General features: G+C 44.3%; 1 protein-coding gene across 3 annotated transcripts; it reads left to right on the forward strand.

Moving 5' to 3' along the window:
* The first annotated feature begins 904 nt into the window (after positions 1-904).
* taf4a (TAF4A RNA polymerase II, TATA box binding protein (TBP)-associated factor) lies at positions 905-12,652 on the forward strand. Of its 3 annotated transcripts, none has more exons than XM_023994512.2 (16): positions 905-1,150; positions 1,280-2,083; positions 3,268-3,416; positions 3,552-3,698; positions 4,275-4,388; positions 4,642-4,764; positions 6,994-7,083; positions 7,223-7,408; positions 9,219-9,354; positions 9,445-9,565; positions 9,671-9,840; positions 9,999-10,129; positions 10,217-10,342; positions 10,498-10,554; positions 10,672-10,791; positions 10,992-12,652. In XM_023994512.2, the coding sequence occupies exons 1-16, from the start codon at positions 925-927 to the stop codon at positions 11,157-11,159; spliced, it is 2,868 nt and encodes a 955-aa protein (XP_023850280.2). In that variant the 5' UTR covers positions 905-924; the 3' UTR covers positions 11,160-12,652. The 3 variants fall into 3 exon arrangements, with proteins under 3 accessions (XP_023850280.2, XP_023850288.2, XP_023850297.2); XM_023994520.2 differs by having other exon boundaries at positions 9,445-9,556; XM_023994529.2 differs by lacking the exon at positions 4,275-4,388.
* Positions 12,653-16,842: the final 4,190 nt, after the last annotated feature.

The following is a 16,842-nucleotide window of genomic DNA, read 5'->3' on the forward strand; positions in this document are numbered from 1 at the left end:
TGACAATTTCACGATTAATCATAGTCCTGGCCAAAAAAAAACCCACTTTCATTGGAGATTCTCAGTTAAGTGTGCTTTTGAAAAATACTACTAGGCAGCTTTGTCCTAAATGTTTTAAGGCAATGATGAAATAGCCTTCAACATATTGTCATAGTCTTCATTTTTTGTTTTAATTGTATATATATATATATATATATATATATATATATATATATATATATATATATTTACATTTAGGCTACTTGTCCCCGAGATATGCATTGTCTGTGAGCTGTTTTTTTTGTTCAGATATCTGAAATAAGACAAAAATTATATATAGGCATACACACGCCTAACAATAGGAATTTCCTATCAAAAACAGCAAATTCTCAAGTTTGATCAATTCCTTAAATGTATTTCACACAGAACCCAACTTTTCCTCTGTGTTGACACCCCCCCATGTGGTTTTGACAGCATGCAAAAACTGTATTGTAAGAGGCGTGGCCAAATGCATTTTTACAGTGGCGCTCCAAACTAGCTGAACAAAACAGCGTAGCCATCTTGAAGCCCCAGAGCACAGAACCCAGATGCACTCCACCTGGGAATTACTCTAAATGTATGGTTAAAATCCTGTCGCTACCCATAATTTCATCATCGAATATATAGCATAGAGTAATTCCACAATCAGTTGGCTAGAATATGATCGCAAATACGCGTCATACAACATGTACTATCGAGTTTATTTTCTCCCCACTAGCTCTTGTTATTCAGTGTTGTTTCAGCCCTTACATCCTCCTTAATGTCAGTCAGGAGTCATTTGTCCCGCCCTTTATCATCGGGAAACGACCAATCACCGCACTTTGGAATCTCTGTTGGGTGACGTTGCATGTATTTTGCGCCTGCGCGCGTCACTTTCGACGCTCCATAGCTTGCAGTAGTGTGAAGATGGCGGCAGGCTCCGATTTGCTAGATGAGGTTTTCTTTAACGCTGAGGTGGACGAGAAAGTAGTTTGTGATCTTGTGGGGTCTCTTGAGTCCGAGCTTTCGGGTCACGAGAGCCCTGAGGCAAGTAGCCAGACAGTCGCTAAACACATGGCCAGTTCCGGGACAGGGTTTAATGCTAATGTCCAGCAGAACAAACGGGGACTTGCTCAAGAGGTTGCAAAAGCAGGTATGCTGTGGTAACGTTGTTTTGCTTGTTGTTTCAAGTGTAAACGAAAGCAAACACTAGTTTATCTTGTGAGTACCTACTTAGCATTGTTCACCCCCTTCTCTCACCCTTGTTTCCGCTCCACAACAGGGGCTGGAGTGCAAGGGGGTGTCATTATTAGTAATACGAGGTCCCAGGGTTCAGCTATGGATGCCTCATCGAGTGAGTCGGACTCATCGGCAGGACACCGCCAAGGAAAGACTGTTGCTGTCAGTGCCAGTATAATAACTCCTCTCCCAAACCACGGAGGGAAAGTAGCCTCTTCCGCAACTCAAACTTTGAATGGAGGCAGTTTAATGAACTGTCACAATTCAGGAAGCGCTGTCTCTCGCACTGGGACACCGCTGTCAAATAGTTGCACGAGTAGCGGCAATGCCTCGGTAGCTGTCACAGTTGTCAACAACGGGCCGGGGTTGTCAAAAGGACATGCGAGCGCAGTAATGCCACCTTCATTGAACACCACTATCATCCAGACATCATTCGTGAACTCTCAGAATGTTGTCACCTCGTCTCACGCTGCGAGTCTGGGCACTGGACCTGCCATATCACATATTGTGAGGCCATCTATGCAAACTGCGGGATCGGGTACAGCGATGAATGGTCCTAATGCGGGATTGCCTTTCGATTGCCTGAACAATGGTCAGTCGCCCACCTCTGTGGCTGTCAGTGCGGGGTCGCACATCATCATGGCAGAGGCGCCCAAAACAATCATACAGAATGCTCCTTGTGCTGTAACGAACCCGTCGTTCCAGAGCGCACCAAGGGCTTCCACTCCGGTGACAGTGGCTGCGAGCCCGGGAGGGAGCCGTTCTATCGCGCAACAGGTGTTGGCGCCTCGGCACCCCCAGACATCCCCGAACCAGCCCAACGTTCAGAACATCCAGCTTCCCCCAGGTACGTTTGTCTCTCTTTGAAACTAAATACAAAACGTAATATACGAAAACATAATATTGTTCTGATATTTATAATTTTATGCCAACACATTGTTTTAAAGACAGTCAAATAGAAGTATATTGCAGACTTGGTGTTGTAATAGTATACTTGCTGCTTCATTGATTATTCTCTGATGTTGACCGTTCAATCAAAGGTAAAAAACGTACTGGTTGTTCATTGCTTCATCATTTGCACAGAAAATCCCGAACTTTCCCTGCTGATCTGTCTTGGTTGTTCATTGAATTGATGTAGAGTGCCCTGTTGTGCCTCCCAAGCGCTCTCCTGTTGTGTCTGTGCTGCGCTGTTCTCTGCCTGTGCACTATTAACACTCCTGTCAACTCCTGTTAACACTCAGGAAATGGAAATTGATGTATGACAGTAGATAATCAAATACTCAGAGCTTTTCAATATATTTTCTCTTATCCCTATGCTTTATTTATTCTGTCATGTAACATTTAGTCTACACAGTAAAACGTTTGATCACTCATAAACACCAACAGATATAAGGGAAGGCAGACGGGGATATGGCATGTGCAAGTATAGCACACCGTTCTGGCCTGGTAAGAGCACTACTACTGTATTACCTGTATGCTGTATGATGATGACGACCACCACCAGAAGTGGAGGCTGTTGCTGCCCTATGTGCCAGCCTGTCTAAGAAGTGTGTGTATAATGTCCTGTCCTGAGCTCTCTGTGAATACAGGACCAGCTGTGCCTGTAATGCAGCCAGTCTTTTTCTTGAGACCCTTCTTGTAGCGTAGTCAGTGTTGATCCCCCTGTGGCGAGGCACGGTGTCCCGATGCATTACCATGTAGATTACAGCGTGACTCGTTTACACTGCCGCCTCGGTCTGTATGGAACTCTGCCGCCTTGCCTTGTCTCGCCTTGCTTCTTTAGGAAGACTGATTAGCATGAAATGGCACAGTGTTTATGGTCATTATCCAGCGCTCTATCTCTCAGCTAATTGTTAGCAGATGTGGGCGGATCGGAGCTAAACTGCTGCCAAGTACTACCTGTTCTACAGAATCTCTCTTCTGTTGATGTAGAGGAGWGTTGTTACAAATGTATTACAGTGTTATAAAGGGAATCTAACATGGTGACAGGACGGTTAGGGGAAGTCGAATGACCTTTTCTCTCTCTCACAGGTATGGTCCTGGTGCGTAGTGAGAGTGGGCAGCTGTTGATGATCCACCAGCAGACCCTGGCTCAGATGCAGTCCCAATCCCAGGGAGTCATGGCCCCCCGCCCAGCCACCCCCACCAGCACTCCTCCTTTCCAGATCACCTCAGTCCAGGTTTGTTCAATAGACACGGTCACCTCAGCCCAGCTACCCCCAAAAGTACTCTCCAGATCAGACCACCAGCCACCCCCCTTTTCAGATAATTTCCTTTCAGGTTAAATTAGTCTTAAACCTTCCTCTTTTCCTCAGGCTCCTGGAACGCCCATCCTCACTAGGCAGGTGACTCCCACCACTATCATCAAGCAGGGCTCGCCTGTGCCAACCTCTGCTCCTGTCACCACCACACTCCAGAAGCCTCCTGTCACCACCACACTCCAGAGGCCTCCTGTCCTACAGGTACAGTGGGGGACAGGCAGTGGGGGGCTACAGCAGAGCAGGAGAGATGTAGTAGGATACACACAGTAGGTTATATTATACAGTAGGGCCTTAGCAGAAGGCAGAAACAGCACCAGTCATGTGAAACTTGCCTTTTTAAAATTCTCTCAAGGGGAGCTTCTGTAACGTAGGCATCTCTTTTGAGCTTGAATCCCCTTTTGTGTGTGAGAGTGCTTTCCTGGTGTGTCAGTTTAGTGTATGTGTGTTTTCTGTGCATCTACTATGAGTGCAGGCTCTCACACACTCATTATCACAGCCAGTGGTTTCAGTGAATGCCTGATTTGTCCCGGGCCAACAGTTTCTGACTCCTTTTCAGTTCTGTCAGGTCTTGTATGCACTGGGTCCTCTCTTAAAGGGATCTGAAGAGTGTTTGCCGTCGGCCAGTGCTGGATAGTATGTGTGTGGAGCCCCATGCTATAGCTCTCCTCCCCTTTAATGAGGTGTCTCCTCAAAGCTCACTATTTTGGTCATACATTTGATCTACCTTATGGTGCATTGAATATAACAACCTGGATGGTGTGTGTATTTCCCCTCCAGAGTCCCATGATTGTGGTAGGGGCTGCTGCAGGCACTTCTATGGGGACAGCGCTACCAGGGGCCACCCAGAGGACCGTCACCGCATCACCCGGGACCACTGTCACCTTGGCAACGGTGCGGAACTAGGTTCCACCCACCCCCATTGGTCAGGGCTAGGTCCTCTGTTCAGGGAATGCTCCTTTGCTAGACCATAGCTGTATTTCTAGTGCTTTGATGGTCTCTGGTAAACACAATAAAAATACTGCAAATTTAGAAGGATATGATAGAAGGATATGATGGCTTTTGATGAAGCAAGAGACCATGATGGTTCCTGAAATAAGGAGCTTGACTCTGTTTCTAAGGCTGCCCCTTGTTTGTTTTGCTGTAGGAGACGATGGAGAATGTGAAGAAATGCAAGAACTTCCTGTCTACATTAATCAAGCTGGCGTCCAGCGGGAAGCAGTCCTCAGAGACTGCCGCCAACGTTAAAGACCTGGTCAAAGATCTCCTGGTGAGTGACCACACCAGGGCTGCCGGAAAACATGTGTCGAGGCGGCATTTGCCACCTCACATTTCAATCAGGTGTGGCAGCGTCACACCACTTTTGATTTAGTTTAATAAAATATATTGATGCAAAGTGTTAAGTGCTGTTTTCTTGACGGTTTTGCCTCATGAGTTGACAACTCGTGCATCATTTCTCTGGTCTTCACATCGGAATGCTGCTTCAGGCTCTTAACGTGTCTTGACCAATCAGATTCAAGTAAATTGCAGGTTGCATGGTCAGGGCACAAAGCTTAAGGCGTTATCTAAACTTATCCAGTATTTATTTAGCAATTGTGATAACACTTCACTCCCGACAGACACAAGCAAAAACTCTGTGGGGCGGCAGGTAGTCTAGTGGTTAGAGCGTTGGACTAGTAACAGGAAGGTTGCAAGATCGAATCCCCGAGCTGACAAGGTAAAAATCTGTTCTGCCCCTGAACAAGGCAGTTAACCCACTGTTCCTAGGCCATCATTGTAAATAGAAATGTGTTCTTAACTGATTTGCCTAGTTAAATAAAGGTTAAAAAAATCCATAAATGTAGTAGCCTATACACCTAAACATTAGCCATCTGACATGCGGTATTGTATGGAAACAATACTATTTTTTAGTCTGATCAACTCTAGGCTACTAACAACAGCAACTGCCTACTATGCGCCCTGTCCCTCTGGCCAGGGTAAACAAAGTGGTAACGTTGTGAATTTGTAGCCCATTTTGTTTGTGAGAAATTGTGAATCGGATCAAATTTGGTTTATATACTGAACAAAAATATAAACGCAACATGTAAAGTGTTTGTCATATGTTTCATGAAGTGAAAAAAAAGATCCCAGAAATGTTCCAATGTTCCAAAAAGCTTATTTCTCTCAAATTTTGTGCACACATTTGTTTACATGGCTGTTAGTGAGCATTTATCCTGCCAAGATAATCCATTCACCTGACAGGTGTGGCATATAAATAAGATGATTAAACAGCATTGTCATTACACAGGTGCACCTTGTGCAGGGGACAACAACAAAAAATCTGCAGTTTTGTCACACATCACAATGCCACAGTCTCAAGTTTTGAGAGAGCGTGCAATTGGCATGCTGACTGCAGTAATGTCTACCAGAGCTGTTTCCAGATAATTTTAATGTTCATTTCTYTACCATAAGCTGCCTCCAACGTTGTTTTAGAGAACTTGGCAGTACGTCAAACCGGCCTCACAGCCGCAGACCACGTGTAACAGCCAGCCCAGGACCTCCACATCTGGCTTCTTCACCTGCGGGATCATCTGAGGCCAGCCACCTGGACAGCTGATTAAACTGAGGAGTATTTCTGTCTGTAATAAAGCCCTTTTGTGGGGAAAAACTCATTCTGATTAGCTGGGCCTGGCTCCCCAGTAGGTTGCGCCCCTGCCCAGTCATGTGAAATCCATAGATTAGGGACTAATGAATGTATTTCAATTGACTGATTTCCTTATATGAATTGTAACTCAGTAAAATCGTAGAAATTTGTACATGTTGCGTTTTTATATTTTTGTTCAGTATATTAAAACTTGGGCTGACTAGTTTACCTAGACTTTTTCAATCCAAAATTATTAACTGGAATGAATCAATAAACACAATAGCTGACAGACTGAATACATCTTTAATTAGGCCTGCAGTTGCTTAGGGCAGGACTACACGATGCAAACCTACATAAAGCAAACTCAACCCTGTGTGTTGTATTGTCCAAATAGGTTGCTTTCTAAGAGGTGTCTGAATAGGAAACCCCCCTAGTCCTTCTTTAAAATATAGTTGTTATGAACAAGTACAAGGTTAATGCAGTTTGACAGAGTTTTCATCCTCCCTAAGGCCAGGAGATTTTTTTTTTAAACCATGTGACTTGATTTAGAAAAACTGGTCCCATCATAGTCCCATCATAGCCCATATTAAACCTTTTTATGACAGATTAATCACATTATACCGTATAAGGTCTAGAGTTTTACCGGGTTAGGTTACCAGATCAGAAAAAAAAACTACAGGCCCCAGAATTTTTTTCCGCCACACTACTCTGGGTGGTGCCACCTCTAGACCACACACACCACTGATGGGATCCAGGTAGAGATCAGGACTGTTGGTGTCAGCTGCTGAGAGTATCACAATAGACAGGGATTGCAATCTGATGATTAACAGTTAGCATATTTCTTTGGAACTGATGGTCTGTTCTCATTTCCAACAGGAAGGGAAGATTGAAGTGGAGGACTTCACCAACAGGTTATACAGAGAGCTCAACTCCTCACCTCAGCCTTACCTCGTGCCTTTCCTCAAGGTAAGGAATCCTCCTACGCACCATTGAATTAACAAAACCGAGTTATGACCCAGTCTTCAGCACCCACCCACCAGTTTGCTTACCCACCAAACTATTCTGCCAAATTATCAAATGATCTGCCTTTCTGTCTGTCCTCCAGAGGAGCCTTCCTGCCCTGCGGCAGCTCACCCCAGACTCAGCAGCCTTCATCCAGCACAGTGGACTCCAGCAGCAGGCCTCTGCCACCACCCCCACCATGGTGGTACTGGACAGCCCAGCCCTGCGCCCTGTAGCCCCAACCATCAGACCACACCTCATCAGCAAACAGGGGCTGACTACCCCAATGGTACTATACCACCATATTGCTATTATTAGTGATAGATTATAATCACATCTCATTGTTTACTCTTAAACGATTAAAATCGTTAGTATTAGAAGTACACTACATGAACAAAAGTATGTGGACACCTGCTCGTTGAACATCTCATTCCAAAATAATGGGCAATAATATGGAGTTGGGCCTCACTTTGTTGCTATAACAGCCTCCACTCTTCTGGGAAGGCTTTCCACTAATGTTGGAACATTGCTGCGGGGACTTGCTTCCATTCAGCCACAAGGGCATTAGTGAGGTCGGAAACTGATGTCTGGCGATTAGGCCTGGTTCGCAGTCGGCGTTCCAATTCATCCGAAAGGTGTTCGATGGAGTTGAGGTCAGGGCTCTGTGCAGGGCAGTCAAGTTGTTCCACAACGATCTTGACAAACCATTTCTGTATGGACCTCGCTTTGTGCACGGGGACATTATCATGCTGAAACTGGAAAGGGCCTTCCCCAAACTGTTTGCCACAAAGTTGGAAGCACAGAATCGTCTAGAATGTCATTGTATGCTGTAGCGTTAAGATTTCCCTTCACTGCATCGCCGTGCTTGAGGCGTCACTACAGACCCGGGTTCGATCCCAGGCTGTGTCACAGCCGGCCGTGACTGGGAAACCCATTAGGCGATGCACAATTGGCCCAGCGTCGTCCGGGTTAGGGGAGGGTTTGGCCGGCCGGGATTTCCTTGTCCCATTGCGCTCTAGCGACTTCTTGTGGCGGGCCAGGCGCCTGCAAGCTGACTTCGGTCGCCAGCTGGACATTGTTTCTTCCAACACATTGGTGCGGCTGGCTTCCGAGTTAAGTGAGCAGTGTGTCAAGAAGCAGTGCGGCTTGGCAGGGTCGTGTTTCGGAGGACGCATGGCTCTCGACCTTCGTAGGGTTGTTGCAGCGATGGGACAAGACTGTAACTACAAATTGGATATCACGAAAAAGGGGTAAAAAGTACAACAAACAAAAAATAGTTTCCTTCACTGGAACTAAGGGGCCTAGCCCGAGCCATGAAAAAGAGCCTCAAACCATTATTCCTCCACCACCAAACTTTACAGTTGGCACTATGCATTGGGGCAGGTAGCGTTCTCCTGGCATCCGCCAAACCCAGATTTGTCCGTCAGACTGCCAGATGGTGAAACGTGATTCATCACTCCAGGGAACGCGTTTCCACTGCTCCTGAGTCCAAACGCGGCGAGCTTTACATCACTCCAGCTGAAGCTTGGCATTGCGCATGGTGATCTTAGGCTCGTGTGCGGCTGCTTGGCCATGGAAACCCATTTCATGAAGCTCCCGTCGAACAGTTATTGTGCTGACGTTGCTTCCAGAGGGAGTTTGGAACTTGGTAGTGAATGTTGCAACCAAGGACAGACGATTTTTACGCGCTTCAGCACTCGGCGGTCTCGTTCTGTGAGCTTGTGTGGCTTAGCACTTCGCGGCTGAGCCGTTGTTGCTCCTAGACATTTCCACTTTACAATAACAACACTTACAGTTGACCAGGGCAGCTAGAGCCGGGCCGAAATTTGACAACTGACTTGTTGGAAAGGTGGCATCCTATGATGGTGCCACATTGAAAGTCACTGAGCTCTTCAGTAAGGCCATTCTACTGCCAATGTTTACTATGGAGATTGCATGGCTGTGTGCTCGGTTATATACACCTGTCAGCAACGGGTGTGGCTGAAATAATTGTTTGAAGGCGTTGTCCATATACTTTTGTGTATATATAGTGTATATGAAAGGATTTCCCGCCTACATCTTTCCAACTGCCTCATTGACCCCTAACCTTGAACCATCAGGTGCTCCAGTCTCAGCAGCAGGGGGCAATGGTAAGGCCTCTTCAGGTGACCCCCATGGTGACCCTCAGAGGTCCGCCCCCCCACAGTCACATCATGATGGGACAGCCACAGGTGCAGCTCAAACAGCTACAGACAGGTGAGTGGGGGAGGAGACCATGTGATACAAAAAGAGAAACCAAGAAATCATATCTGTCTGATCTCTTTCTCACTCCTGTCTATCTTTCAGTCCCTATGGTGAAGCCTGGAGTGTTGACTGGATCTAAGTTGTCCCCTGGTGCTCCCTCTCTGGCCACTGTAGTTCAGAAGAACAAGCTGAAGGAAGCTGGGGGCACGTTCAGGTCAGCTATGTATGTCACATCCACAAACCAGTAGGAGGACAATTATCACAACTAAAATTAAAGATTGAAAAGTTCTGTAGCTGTTGCCTGGCTGACTGTTTTTTTTGTGTCCAGGGATGACGATGACATCAATGATGTGGCATCTATGGCTGGGGTTAACCTGTCTGAGGAGAGTGCCCGTATCCTGGCAACCAACTCCGAGCTGGTGGGAGCGGTGACACGGTCCTGTAAGGACGAGGCCTTCCTCCATTACTCCACACTGACCAGAAGAATACTGGAAATAGGTGAGACTAACACACACACACACACACACACACACACACACACACACACACACACACACACACACACACACACACACACACACACACACACACACACACACTGAAACATGCACCTTTGAGCTTAGCTTTCACTGACTGCAAGTGTTTCCCCTCCTCAGGTAAGAAGTTTGGTGTGAGTGATCTGGGGCCGGAGCTAGTGAACTATGTGTCCCACGCCTCCCAGACCAGGCTGCAGAACCTGTTGGAGAAAGTCTCTGAGGTGGCCCAGCAGAGGAACATCAACTTCAAGGTCTGTACAGTTTTGTGCATATTTGCATCTTTAGCATGTGTTCCTATGGTCTGGTACTTTATGGTGAATGAATGTATGTGTTGATAGGAGGACAGTCGGTACGAGCAGACGAGCGACATGCGTGCCCAGATCAAGTTCTTTGAGCAGCTGGATCAGATGGAGAAACAGAGGAAAGAGGAGCAGGAGAGAGAGATTCTGATGAAGGCAGCAAAGGTACTGGAGCTGTTTCAGCACAGACCCATTCCACTATCACTCCCATTATATTAGACTTTTAGGGCCACTAATGGTTAGAGGGTGGACATTAATTACTTTATTCTGGAGACCCAGTTAATACATTCCGATCTGTTTTCTGATGGGTGTCCTTTCAGTCTCGTTCTCGTCAAGAAGACCCTGAGCAGCTGCGGTTGAAACAGAAGGCCAAAGAGGTAAGAGGGATGGATAGGGTTATGAGAATTTGGCATGACAAAATATGTGTCACCGAAGTGTCCATAGTAGGGGTGTGTTTGTGTAGGCCTATCTCGTGTATATGTGTTTGTCTCCAGATGCAGCAGCAGGAGCTGTTTCAGTTGAGACAGAAGGAAGCTAACCTGACGGCGCTGGCAGCCATCGGCCCCAGGAAGAAGAGGAAAATGGAGGCTGCAGCCGCTGCAGCTGGAGCTGAGGTAACATGGTCTCCACCTTCTCTCAAAGTGTGGTTGTGGGCTGTTTCTTCATGTAATCAAATCACAAGATTCTCTGTTTCCTTTTTTATTTGTCTTTTGCCCTCAAACTCCCCCTCAACTCTCTGCCACTTTCTCACTTTCTGCCTCAAACTCCCTTTTGTTCTCTGACTGTCACTCTCCCTCCCCCATCTCTCTCTCAGGGCTCAGGGTCCAGTCCCTCTGCCTCTGGTAGTGGTAGTTCAGGAGCATCCAGACAGTTTATCCGCCAGCGCATCACGCGTGTCAACCTCAGGGACCTGCTCTTCTGTTTGGAGAATGAGAGAGACACCAGTCACTCCCATCTCCTCTACAAAGGCTTCCTCAAATAGACTCCCAGAGAGCCAGACCAGAGAGCTGTCACCCTAACCTCCACTAAAGCAACTCCCTCAAATAGGGCTGTACCCTAGAATTGGATAAAGAGGACAGTAATACAACGATGTCAAGATTCTCCAGGCCACAGTGAATGGAGCTAACTAAAGTGACTGGAACGTTTGTCTCCCCTGTATACTCTGGTTGTCCTTTTGCTCTTCATCTGGTTCTAGGCTCGACCGCTCCCTCTACACTCCACCTTCCATCAGAGCAATCCTGGAACTCTCACATTTTCTACTGTTTTTATTTCCTTTTTATTGACTTTGTTTTAGAATCCCCTTTTAATGAAGCTGTAAATAAATTAATACACATTATTATACATTTTACTTGGAAGGCCATTTTGTAGTGCGATTCTACAAAATATTCATATTCAATTCATTTTATAATTCTGTTTATATGAAAAAAAATATTTTTAATAATTAATCATCAGTGTTTCTAGCGATTGTTAAGAACAATTATCCTTATTTTGTTTTTGTTTTTCTATTGGCCTCTGAAGTAGTTTGAACACTTCTGATTTCTTCTTGCCTTCCTGACAAAAGAAGCCATATATTTTAATATAATGTTGAACAGCAAAGCAATTTATCTAGTGATTCATTCTGAAATCTGAAGCAGTCGATGTGTCTCTTTAGTTTCTCTGTTTGAGCTTGTCTTGAATTCAATGTCTTGTATTTATATTCTGTAATCAGATCAAACATGTTTTTCTTTTCGGTCTCCATTTGTCTTTTTGAGATCACATCTCCTGTGTTTCTGCATGGGTTAAGGTGTGAAAAATTGTATTTTAGAGGGAATGAGTTGATAGTCTCTACAATTGTATTTTAATGATTTAAAAAAATATATGCATTTTGGGGAAATTTAGGTATTTGCAATGATGAATTATTGGATTTCAACAATAGTAAAAACTATTTTAAAATAGACAAAACTCAAAGACCCCTTTGTTACCACAAAACAACTGTGCACATGCATGTAGGAAATTTTCATTTTTATTAGTTTTATTGGACTGCATGTAGTATTCTACCATTTCTCAAATAACTTAATTATTATAAATCATTGCATTATTCTTCTATTCTAACCCTAGACTTGATGATATTCTGATGTATGAATGGTGATGTTATTATTTTTTAAAGCTGTCCCATCTGTTCTATAATCTGTGCTTCTGTTCTGATGCCCCGTTGGACAGCCCTGGCTAGAGCTCTGTGGTATATTTTCCTGATCACTTTGATTTTAGATGAAGATTTTTCGGTACCTGTTACTTTCCATATTTGTCTCTTACAGAGAAATCAAAGTAAGGGGGAAGCATTGCATGTCTCCCTTATTTCTTGTACATTTTGCACAGACACTTGTTCATATGTAAATATTTTACCTAAAGTTTTTTAACTGCAATGGTTTTGTATAGGATTGAAAGATAATAAACTCCTTCAATAAAAGTGCAAAATATTTGCCAAATTTTCATATTCATGCACTAGAGGAAAATGCTACATCACTGACGTCTGCATGTTCAGTTTATGAAATACAATTATTATTTGGTTTTTGCAGATCTTGGATGAACAGTGTTGTAGTAGAGCTGTAGTTTTGCAAGGTCAAAATACTGTACAGACTTTCCATGTAGCTCATTTTAATTTAGGTGGTCCTAATCGTCTGGTTGAACCAATAGGATTGAGACATTTTCACATTCTCCTGACCCATTTCCTGTCTGCTAGCATCTATAAAACCAACATCTGTCATAATCAATATCTGTCCTCCAGCTCAACAGAACAGACAGACACAGCAGCACACCAGTCTGTCATTCTGTTCTGTGTCGGTTCGGCTCGGTTCAGTCATCCACTATTATTAAAAGACAGGAATGGGCTGCATAGTGTGCCTGATGTATTGGAAACAGATGCTACATCAGATGCCAAGTAACGTTCACCACAACTGGGGGTTTAAAACAATTACACCATTCGGAGTGTCTGTTGGTACATAGGCCTGATGTTACACTGATTGTGACCAGCTTCAACATGCATGCAGAACAATTCATATAATGGACAGCTGCAGCTTTCAATACTGATTCATTCTATTTCCACTCTGTTCAATGGTCATGCTGTTCAATTCCACAAGATGGCAGTAGTAACTTGCGCTATTGACAGGTGTATGTTTTCAGGTAACCTCAGCAGAGCAAGATCTGCTCAATGTGGATTTCATTATAAATTGTAAGCCGCATGGCTGTGACTTGATTTATCCCTTTATCACTGAACTGTTTACTCAGTTCAATCTCCAATCTAAGACAGCCAGAGGGAGAGGTCGGTGCTCAGTGTCTGTGACCTATAAAGCATCATCTCATGGATGCTCTTGCTGAGCATATTCCTGAACAACACACATCTTTTCATTGAATAGTGATGATTGTATACAGTGTCAATAACTTACACAAGTGTGTGGCACTCCCTCAAGTGAGCAGAGCTCTCAATGCTGGGATGTGAGTCATTGTTGGTTGCTTCCTTAGTGCCAGACAGACAGGGCATCTGAGTACAGCTCTGGTGTTTCAGGCTCACCTGCCCTTTGTGCTTCAGCCCAATCCAATATTTTCCCTGGTAATTCCCTTCTACTGCATGACATGGCTGCTCTTTCAGAGTTAAGTCCACATAATCTCCCACTTGAGTGCCAGAAACAGAACGAGGACTGTAGTTGCTTAGCGACATCTCAGTGAGTGCACCTGGAGGTGGTGGGTAAATACCCTGAGCCTTCAAGGGGGTAGAAGTGACATCACTGCTTCCTGTGATAAGTGTCATAGAACATGTTTGTTTACAACCTCTCATTTGTTATAGGGAAACTGCACCCGCTGTCGTGACGTGACTTTCATTAATGTGATGACTGTTATTTATCGAATCAGCTAACTATGTTTAATTGTTACACAATTAAATTAATCATGTAACAATTAACTCATTAGGAATTTGGGGCACCACAGAAGAAGTTGTATATAGAGTTACCATATCACGAATTAAACTCTAAAAGATATATAAGTTATATATCGATAAAAGTCACTTAATCATTACCTCATATCAGGGTCATTCTGAACGTTGCATACTCCTTGGATCCGCAAGAACCCCAGCTTTACTTATGATTCGGCACTACACAAAATTAGTTTAATTATTTATTTACTAGCTAACAAAATAATAACACAGAATAACATAAACACTTAACACATGAGAAAAGTCCCTAGTGGACTAACAACAGCATGACTGCTTGGTTAACACAAGAGACAGGGGTAGATAGGGAGAGGGAGAGACAAAGAGAGAGTCAAACTTTCGTTGATACATGTGGAAACTACCCTCAAAGTAATAATTTACTCTCCAAAAGAACCTACGCCCTTTTGGGTAAGAGATCATGAATGTAAACTCAGCAAAAAAATAAACATCCTCTCACTGTCAACTGCATTTATTTTCAGCAAACTTAACATGTCTAATATTTGTATGAACATAACAAGATTCAACAACTGAGACATAAACTGAACAAGTTCCACAGACATGCGACTAACAGAAATTGAATAATGTGTTCCTGAACAAAGGGGGGCCAAATCAAAAGTAACAGTCAGTATCTGGTGTGGCCACCAGCTGCATTAAGTACTGCAGTGCATCTCCTCCTCATGGACTGCTCCAGATTTTCCAGTTCTTGCTGTGAGATGTTACCCCACTCTTCCACCAAGGCACCTGCAAGTTCCCGGACATTTCTGGGGGGAATGGCCCTAGCCCTCACCCTACGATCCAACAGGTCCCAGATGTGCTCAATGGGATTGAGATCTGGGCTCTTCGCTGGCCATGGCAGAACACTGACATTCCTGTCTTGCAGGAAATCACGCACAGAACGAGCAGTATGGCTGGTGGCATTGCCATGCTGGAGGGTCATGTCAGGATGAGCCTGCAGGAAAGGTACCACATGAGGGAGGAGGATGTCTTCCCTGTAACGCACAGCATTGAGATTGTCTGCAATGACAACAAGTGCAGGCCGATGATGCTGTGACACACCCCTGGTGAGACAAAACCGCAACTTGTCAGCGAAGAGCACTTTTTGCCATTCCTGTCTGGTCCAGCGACGGTGAGTTTGTGCCCATTGGCGACGTTGTTGCCGATTATGTCTGGTGAGGACCTGTCTTACAACAGGCTTACAAGCCCCCAGTCCAGCCTCTCTCAGCCTATTGCGGACAGTCTGAGCACTGATGGAGGGATTGTGCGTTCCTGGTGTAACTCGGGCAGTTGTTGTTGCCATCCTGTGCCTGTCCCCCAGGTGTGATGTTCGGATGTACCGATCCTGTGCAGGTGTTGTTACACGTGGTCTGCCACTGCGAGGACGATCAGCTGTCCGTCCTGTCTTCCTGTAGCGCTGTCTTAGGCGTCTCACAGCACGGACATTGCAATTTATTGCGCTGGCCACATCTGCAGTCCTCATTCCTCCTTGCAGCATGCCTAAGGCACATTCACGCAGATGAGCAGGGATCCTGGGCATCTTTCTTTTGGTTTTTCAGAGTCAGTAGAAAGGCCTCTTTAGTGTCCTAAGTTTTCAAAACTGTGACCTTAATTGCCTACCGTCTGTAAGCTGTTGGTGTCTTAATGACCATTCCACAGGTGTTCATTAATTGTTTATGGTTCATTGAACAAGCATGGGAAACAGTGAATATCTATGAAGTTATTTTAATTTTGAAGTTATTTGAATTTTTACGAATGATCTTTTAAAGACGGTCATGAAAAAGGGACGTTTCTTTTTTTGCTGAGTTTATTTACGTGTACATATCTTTGTTCGTCATCTCTCTGTTGAAACCAATCAATCATTCTATGGGGGAAGTTGTAGTGTCCCGCTTCGGTGTAAGGCTCTGATTTTCCACCAGAGGTCACAATATCCTTCTTCTTAGTTGTCTTGGTCTTGTACTGGAGTGTTCAAATAGAACAGATACACAGTGATTGTCTGAGATGGGATTTTCTCCTTCCCACCTCGGGTCTTTAGTCAAAGTTCTAAGACCACTTTTATATGCCCAGCTGCAGACTGGCAATGTTAGGGTCTAGTCTTTATCTTCTTATGGCTGCAGTCCCGGTAATGGGACCGATATGACAACAGCCAGTCCAAGTGCAGGGCGCCAAATTCAAAAAACAGAAATCTCATCATTAAAATTCCTCAAACATTCATGTGTCTTATATCATTTTATAGGTAATCTTGTTGTTAATCCCACCAAAGTGTCCGATTTCAAATAGGCTTTTCAGCGAAAGCACTACAAACGATTATGTTAGGTCACCACAAAACCACAATAAGCATAGCCATTTTTCCCAGCTAAATATAGCTTCACAAAAACCAGAATAGATCAAATTAATCACTAACCTTCGATTATTTTCATCAGATGACACTCATAGGACTTCATGTTACACAATACATGCATGTTTTGTTTGATTAAATTCATATTTATATCAAAAAATCTGAGTTTACATTGAGGCGACTAGATTCACTAGTTGCAAAAACATCAAGTGACTTTGCATAGCCACATCGTTTCAACAGAAATACTCATCATAAATATAGATGATAATACATATATACACATGGAATTATAGATATACCTCTCCTTAATGCAACCGCTGTGTCAGATTTCCCAAAAACTTTACGGAAATATTAACCATGCAATAATCTGAG

Source organism: Salvelinus sp. IW2-2015, linkage group LG1 (genome assembly GCF_002910315.2).
Source record: "Salvelinus sp. IW2-2015 linkage group LG1, ASM291031v2, whole genome shotgun sequence".
Classification (NCBI taxonomy): domain Eukaryota; kingdom Metazoa; phylum Chordata; class Actinopteri; order Salmoniformes; family Salmonidae; genus Salvelinus; species Salvelinus sp. IW2-2015.